The sequence below is a fragment of the Mytilus edulis genome, chromosome 10, assembly GCF_963676685.1.
Source record: "Mytilus edulis chromosome 10, xbMytEdul2.2, whole genome shotgun sequence".
In the NCBI taxonomy this organism is placed as follows: domain Eukaryota; kingdom Metazoa; phylum Mollusca; class Bivalvia; order Mytilida; family Mytilidae; genus Mytilus; species Mytilus edulis.
The window spans coordinates 58,764,584-58,773,705 of NC_092353.1; the positions used below are offsets into that span (position 1 = coordinate 58,764,584).

A 9,122-nucleotide genomic window follows, 5' to 3' on the forward strand; every position below is an offset into this window, starting at 1 on the left:
AAGTACATAAAAAACAACACGAACTCCATTAAAAACCGGGAGTGAATTCAGGTGCTCCTAATGGGTAAAATCCGATAAACTGCTTATCTTGCTTCATTTCTGTTTTCTCCTTCGCTTCAATAGTTTTTCGATAGACGAGAGTAAGCTTGATAATTTTCCTTGGTCATGTTAAAAGCTAAAAAGAAATCTGCGCAGCAGGGTGATATAGTCAAAGAGAAAAACGTAACCAGCTAAAAAAGGATAATAATAATATTGTCACAGAATTATCAAACCTACATGTGTATATTTGGATACCAAATGTACTGAGATGCACATTGTAAAAACTTCTCTAATGATAAACACTTAATCAGAGATATCTACAAAAGATACAAAATATGCCACTATTATTATATAGCATACTATACTTACCTAGTTTAAAAGTTTTCAGTTCCAAGTATTTTTTGAAACAATACACATTCAAGTTAAAAAGATTAACAACACCAAATCTACTGAAACAGTACTGAAAATAACAATACCGAAATAGTACTGACAAAATCAGTACTGAAACAGTACTGTCAAAATCAGTACTAAAACAGTACTGTCAAAATCAGTACTGAAACAGTACTGTCAAAATCAGTACTAAAACAGTACTGTCAAAATCAGTACAGAAACAGTACTGACAAAATCAGTACTGATTTCATTGAAAGTATAACATTATAAGTTTTCAGTCTTTCCTAACAGTACTGATATGCACGAGGGTAGAAATGTACCAAAAAAGTGTGGGTAAATTATTGGTAGTGTAGTAGTGTAACGTATTGTAAATATCTTTAGAAAAGGTTTTCTCAAAAATACGTTTTGCATTTGCTTTTGTTTTATGGATACATGTGTAGGAGGACATATTCACAACGACATGCTTTTCTTAACTTATGACATTTTCGAATAAAACCTTGTGAAAGGGGAAATATATTTTACATTGAAATTTTAGTCTGGAAAATCATGGTTTATTTAGCTGCAAATGGGGTTGAACCAACCATCTCTTATTGTTGTTAGTTTCTGTCATTTTGTTCTCTTGTGAAGAGTTGTCTTATTGGCAATCATACTCACATCTTCTTTTTTTATATAAATCAAAATAAAAAGGTTTCATCTTTCACAGCCTACATTTTTAACCAATTCGTGACTATTGATTTTACTAATTGGCCACCGAGGCCCCACTGACTATTTAATATATAGTGGTACATGTATACAGAACGTACTAAGGGAATGACTATAGTCAAAAGTGCTAGAATGTTGTCCTAAGTGGGCTGTTTTTTCTTAATTAAAACAAGCATATACTAGTAAACTTATCATTACTTGTGTTTTTAGCTTTGAATACTTAACATTTAAAACTGACTAGCAATCGCGGGCATATACAGCTTGTAAACTGTTGTAGGATGAATTTTTGTAAAAGATATAATGACTGGAGAATTTCATATAAGGTATCAAAAGCCCTGTCCCTTTTTTCCAAAGTCCGTTATGTGTTTCCTTTGTGTTAAATTCAATTATTTTTCGTGTTTCTGGCCTTATATCACAATTATTCTTTCCCTTTGCTACAGTGCATTTTTTGGTAAAAGTCAAATTGAATTAAAAATTTGCACCGTTTCAAACATGAAATAAATGAAACTGCTTATAGACCATTATTGTTCTAATAAAATGTGCTTCCAGGACAATCCATCAGTGCTTTAATTTCCTTTTGAGAGTCCTATTAACATGTCAATGGTAGGATTTCAATCTCGTATAAATGACTAAGGCTCATTTGAGGGGTGGTCTGAGGGGCCCTGATCCCGAAATCCCGGGCTTAAAAACATGAAATCCCGAGGTGCTTAACGAAATTCATATCCCGACATCCCAAAATTAAATAAAAAGTATTCCCGCATCCCGAAAAGATCAATCCCGAAATCCCGAGCTTAAAAACACCCGATCCCGACGTCCCGAATAAGTCCTGCCGCCCTCTAATCTCTACCCTACTTTCATTTTGGTCAAATCACTACTTTCACTTTCAACAATAAAATTTTATGCCCCATTTATGGGACTTATGTTTTCTAGTCTGTTCGTCCTTTCGTTCGTTCGTCCGTCCTTCTTTCCGGCTTCAGGTTAAAGTTTTCACTTCCAACAATACATTTTTATGCCCATTTATGGGAATTATGTATTCTAGTCTGTTCGTTCGTTCGTTCGTTCGTCCATCCGTCCGTTCGTTCGTTCGTTCGTTCGTCCATCCGTCCGTTCGTCTGTCCCGCTTCAGGTTAAAGTTTGTGTCGAGGTAGTTTTTGATGAAGTTGAAGTCCAACCAACTCGAAACTTAGTAAATATGTTCCCTATGATATGATCCTTCTAATTTTAATGCCAAATTAGAGATTTATCCCATTTCACGGTCCACTAAACATAGTAAATGATAGTGCCGATGTGGCATCCGTATACTTTGGACACATTCAGTTTCCACATGTTTTATTTATTTCAATATAATAGGTATAATAGTTGTGATTCTTGCGATCTAAAAACCATGATATGGAGAACGCACTGATTGGCTTATTTATTTTTCATTTTTGTAATCTATCATACGATTGGTTGTTCTTGTGCATGTTTAAAACGCAGATGGGGAGAACGAGGCAGCAAGAAGAGTGGATGTGAAATTTGTGGGAGCGCATTTTATCCTTTTTATTGTTTTAGCACGAACATTTTTAACATTTACACACTTCCTTTTAAGTACCAGTGTATATAATTACCAACGCATGAACATTTTACCTTTTATGACTGTAAATATTTTTTATCCCGATAATTTTATCATGGAACATGTGTGAGTGATCATTGTCGGCAGCCATTTTCAGCAGCCATCTTGGAATTTCCAGAAAACATTTAAGTTATCTCTTGAGATTAACACTTAATTACTTCAATTATAAGACCAAAGACTAATTAATGACTGAGCATAAACTATTGAAATATTTGAGCAAGCCATTTGAATTCCCTACGGGGAAAAGAAAACTGACACCCGTGGTCATTTCAGATAGTAAAGGTTTATATTTACAAAGAGCAACAACATCTAACTTTGAGACCCAAATTAAGTGGTGGTGCGCTAAATCAAGAACGTCCGCACAAGGTCTAAGCTGGCTCACGCAAAATCTTGACCAGAAAATTCAACATTTACATAACATCTCTGCATACGTTTGGCTAGGGACATGTGATTTAACCCAATATAATAAAGGGGTGATTTCTCTTAAGACTGAATCTGATGAAGCAATCAACTCATTACTGAGCAATTTAAACAAAATTGTTGAACTTTTTCAAAGATATCCAGAGAGCAAAATAACCTTTATTGAAATACCAGTTTATTCAATATACGAATGGAATAAAAGTAGAAATCATACTGACCCAAATCAATTTCTAGCTCAAGACGAAAAACTATTAGAACAAGTTCTTAGAGTAAATGATAAAATCCGAGAATTAAATACAACTTTAAATAGTAGAGCTCCAAACATAAATGCTGATTTAAAACGCTCGAACCTGAAAAGCTCCAAAAATCAACATAAAAGGATTCGAGACCAATATAATTGGACACTTCATAAAGACGGTGTACATCCTAAAAGAAACCTGTCTAGGGTCTGGTTACGAAAATTTAGCACTCAAATAAAAGCTGACTGCTGGTAGACATTTCAATCGTTCACAGGGCGACTGTGGGATTTCCACTACGACCCTGAAAAAGAACATTCAGTGAATTTCCTGACTTTCTCATTACATATATATATTGACAGGGCGACTGTGGGATTTACCACTACGTCCCTGTTCAATAGATATATCGACCACACCAGGTTTCACCATGTCACGCTCAATGACTCGACAACTATCCAAAGCTCTATCTACAAGCAGCTTAGTGCCTACAAACTCTGTAACTCATAATAGACCATATCACTTGAACAAACAAAAAGCTCTAGACAAAAAGCATGACAACTGCCACCGAGAGCATATCAAATATGAAATGAAGGCGGGCAAGAACTTTGTCATAATATATAGTACAGCAGCATATGAGCTAGCTAAAACATCAATTATGGATATCTTAAATTCAAAGGAATTTAGTGACCCTTATACTATTCAAACACAAACTGGCATAGACAACTCAAACTCAATCATAGATCATTGCTACAAAGTTTTCAATAGAAAAAACAACGGCCATCCTGGAAATCAGTTAAAATTCACAATAAACTGCTATAACTCCACCAACACAATGACCGTAAATGGAAATCATGTAGATATATTTGTCAGTGACATATTAGAAATATTATGCAATATTCTCAAAGTAAATCTGAAAACATTGGATGTGATAAACCAAAACATCTCAACACAGTTGAACAACCAAAATATAAAAGAGAACACTGTTTCAAGAACAAGTACAACAGATCAATTAGCCATTAAAGATAATGACTTGCAAGAGCAACAATCAGATACAACAATGTCAAAATCTAGACAACTATTAGAATACAAGGATAACAACACAAATTGTATAATAGATACAAATACAACATCAAATACGAACAGTGACAACTCATGCATATGTCCTATCTGTGAATCCGATGTAACTGTTGAGGGTATAGCTTGTGACTCTTGTGACCAATGGTTTCACTTCAATTGCGCCAATATACTCCCATCAGCCGCTGACAATATATACAAAGAAATTGGATTTCATTGTGCTCAGTGTAATGATCAGTTATTGTTTGATAACATTGATATACATGAAACTACACCAAAGCATGTACATGTAGACAAAAACACATCAATTTGTCCTACTCAAGAGCATGATAAAGATCTAGATACACATGAAACCACACCAAAGCATGTAGACATTAATATGCCAAATTTTCCGACAAAAGAGCAGAATAGCGAATTAGAAAATCTGAGACGGTCAAATATTAGGGTACCACAAAATCCTGACACAGAAATACTGATACAAAATGTATCTTCTGAGCCAGACATAGTGCCTACAATATTACAAGACAACATTACAACTGGTATCACATTCAAACCAGCTAATACTATTACACCAAATACTAATGTACAAAATAGGAAGAACATAAGGAAAAACCAACCAAAAATAGAGGAAAGAAATATTTCCAACTCTCAAAGGGCCAGAATACTGAGTCTAGAAAACGAAATTGTGCAATTAAAGAGAGTAATTGAGACTATACAAACTACATCAACTGGCACAAACAATAATATACATGTAGAAGCTCCAAACACAAATCAAGGAAGCAATTCGATAACTAACAACTGCCAAAACAACATACCAAATCAGCAATATAGTAGCTGTAATACTTGCCACCACCACTCGTGCAATGATAGACAACAATCTTCCAACCTTCAACAAGAGCTAATGGAACAACGTCTACGCTCTCTAGAAAATCACATAAGTCTCAGCACGGCTCTTAATCTACATATCTCATTACAATCGAGAATAGTAAACCAACAGACAACTCAAATACCTTATGTACAACCCCCACAATTTCAAGGACATTACGCCTATCCAAATCAAATGGGGTACAATACACATCATCCTAACAATTTCAATGGAGGACACATGTACCAACAAGGGATTCCACAATTTGGACATTCCATATACAACAACCCCTACTATTTAAATCAAGGAGGGATGCCACACTTTAGCACATTACCAAATCATAATGTCAATGTCTCAAGACATCATATAGGTCAACAAGTACCAACATATCATCAAGTGCCAACGTTTGGTCCACCAACATATCGCCCGCCAACATATCAACCGCCTATATACCAACATGACCAACAAACTAGGCCAAATCATGTAAACAACCAACAAAGGCAATCATCATCAATTGTTCAACCAACAACAATGAGACCAACCCCTCAAGTAAGCCAAAATATTCAGCCTATGAACAAAAATGCCTGTAGTTCAAGTATAAATAAAGCAAATACTTCCGAACAACTCACAAACAGTACTACCTACCTCGACCAACAGGAAAAACAACAAACTACCATTCTAAACCATTCATCTAGTACTGTAGAGATTAATATAGAGCATCAGACTAAAAACAGTGAGGCTGAAAAAATAGATCACATTTCACACACCCAAATGGAAGTCCCGAACATCCAGGATGAAATAGCTAAAATCTCACAAATCCAAAGTCATCCTTTTCGGCAAAAAGGCCTCAAATACAAACCACCAGACAACACAACTCTACTCGAAGAAATGATGGAATCGGGAAAGAGACGATCGATATAGTTACATGTAATATTGAAGGCGTCAAATCTAACACGGCATTTCTTGTATCTTTGGCATTGGACAACAAAATTATATGTATTCAAGAACATTTTTTATGGGAATTCCAAAAACATTTCCTCTCCGACAAACTACCAAATTTTGACAACTTCACACGCTGTCACGACTCAAACGATCCACTAGATGGATCAAAACTACCAAAGGGGCAATCAGGGGTCTCAATTTTATGGCCAGATGCATGGAGCGGAAACGTTAAGAAATTAAAAGAGGGAAATGAAAGAATTGTGGCTATCACCGTATCCTCTAACTACAATATCTGCATAATCAATGCGTATCTTCCAACAAATGACAAAGACTCTGCATATGAGTATTCAGAATGTCTAGATATAATCTTTGACATAATACTAAAATATCAGGACCTTTATGAAATAATTCTCTGTGGGGATCTCAATGGAACTTTATTACAATCAAGATCAAATAAGCATGATAAATTACTGAAAAACTTTGTACAGGAATTAGGCCTGCAAACAGCTGGAAATTATAACTCTAAAATGACTTTCTTTCATCATTCTGGGCAATCGTCATCTCAAATAGATTACATTTTAACAAGAAACTTATCAATCTTCAAAGAATACAAAATTTGGGACCGTTCAGCAACAAATAGCTCAGCGCATGTGCCAGTAGAAACAAACACCACTGTAAAAATTCCAAGTGCTGCTAATAGAAAACCATCTGAAGGAACCTCATACAAAAAAACTTCTTTGGGATGAAATAAACACTGAAATATACACCTCAAATCTATCAGAGGGTCTCCTTAAAATAAAACCTGAGGATTCAACTTCAGACCAACTTCAAACAATCACAAATGAATTACTGAAAGCAACAAAGGTAGCTGTTCCAGCAAAACCTATCAAATTACAAGGGCCAAAATGGAAAGCAACACCAACTGTGCGAAAACATTTGAAATCATGTAAACTGCTATATTCACAATGGAAAAATCAAGGTCGGCCACAAAATCATCCGTCACATACTGAATTAAAAACAGCAAAGAAACTTTTGAGAAACTCCCAAAGAATAGAGCAAGCTGTTGCTAGAAAACAACTCTACCAACAAATCATGGAAAAACCAACAACAAAACTTTTCTATAGACTGATTAATAGAAATCGAAATTCCAGAACTAGTACTACAACTTGTATAGAAATAGATGGTGAAAAGGAATACTGTCATTCAAACCAAAGAAAAGTATTTGCTAATTATTATGAAGACTTAAGTATGCCAAAAAATTCTGAATATGACAACTCCTATTTAGATCTCTGCCAAACACGTCAAAACCTGATCGAAAAATTTTATAAAGAAAATCCAGTTACATCTGACCCATACACAGAAACAGAAATTCAAAAATCAATAGAAACTTTAAATGTAGGGAAATCACCAGATGAATATGGGCTCACTGCCGAACATCTCAAGAATGCCAAATCAATATTAACACCAGTATTAACAACTTTATTCAACAAAATAAAAGAGACCATCTCTATTCCAAGAGCCTTTAAAACAGGAATTCTCACTCCTGTTATAAAGAGTGGCAAAAACCCTTTAGATGTCAAGAGTTACAGAGGAATTACCGTTACTCCAATCATTGGAAAAGTTCATGAACTGTGCATTCTTAAGAAACTTCAATTACAGCCGGGACCAGATTTACAATTTGGCTTCACCGAAGGATTATGTCCCCTTATGGCAAGCTTACTTATAACAGAAGCAAAATGTGAAAAACTTAAAAACAATATACCATTATTTATAACAACAGTTGATGTACAATCAGCGTTTGACGTAGTCAAACATATTATACTAATGGACAAACTACTAGACCAAAATATTCCTCCAGATCTATTACAACTTATTAAGGGACTGTACACAGATTTAGAATCAAAAGTAAAGTGGATGGGGGATATCAGTGATAGTTTTAATATAAAACAAGGGGTAAGACAAGGAGGCATCTTATCTACACATCTTTATAAATTGTATGTCCAAGATCTTCTTGAAGAACTCAAAAACAACTCTATTGGCTTTCAACTAGGAAATATTTATATTGGTGCACCTACTTGTGCAGATGACATTGCCTTATTGAGCTCGGATTCTTCGGAAATGCAATTAATGCTTGATATTATAGGCAGATATGCTGATCAGCATCAATATAACATCCATCCAACAAAAACTAAAATAGTACAGTGTAATACGAAAGAAAAAGACAATAGTTGGGTATTAAAAGGAAAAACTATAGAACCAACAGATGCCACAACACATTTAGGTCTTCAAAGAACAAACAAAAGAGAAAATGAAATTAACATTGATGACCGCATTAAACTAGCGAGAAGAACAAAATACTCCTTAATGAGCTCCGGTCTTCATGGAACAAACGGGGTTGACCCAATTACTGGATATAACATCTATAAAACATACATTCTTCCGAGACTTCTATATGGTTTAGAAATACTACCACTTACCAAAGGGCAAATTGAAATACTAGAAAAATTTCATAAAAATACCTTGAGACATATTCAATCTCTCCCGCAAAGAACAGCTACATCAGCAATATATCTACTCTTAGGTGCAATACCAATTGAAGGAGAGCTTCACAAGCGGCAACTATCTATGCTCTACTCTTTATTATCGGCCAAAAACCAAACTATTCAAGATCTTGTTCAAAGACAATCATCAATTAATTTTGACAATCCAAAAAGTTTCTTCTTTTGTGTGATGGAAACCTTACAGTTATATAATCTACCAAATATATGGGAACTTCAATGCAGTCTGCCTACTAAATATAGTTGGAAAACATTAGTAAATCTCAAAATGTCAAACCACTGGA

At 34.9% G+C, this 9,122-nt stretch overlaps 1 protein-coding gene across 1 annotated transcript; it reads left to right on the plus strand.

Moving 5' to 3' along the window:
• The first annotated feature begins 3,826 nt into the window (after positions 1-3,826).
• On the plus strand, positions 3,827-6,259 carry LOC139492859 (putative uncharacterized protein DDB_G0267716). The gene has a single exon (XM_071281011.1). It carries the CDS (start codon positions 3,827-3,829, stop codon positions 6,257-6,259), a length of 2,433 nt encoding a protein of 810 aa, XP_071137112.1.
• The last annotated feature ends 2,863 nt before the right edge of the window (positions 6,260-9,122 follow it).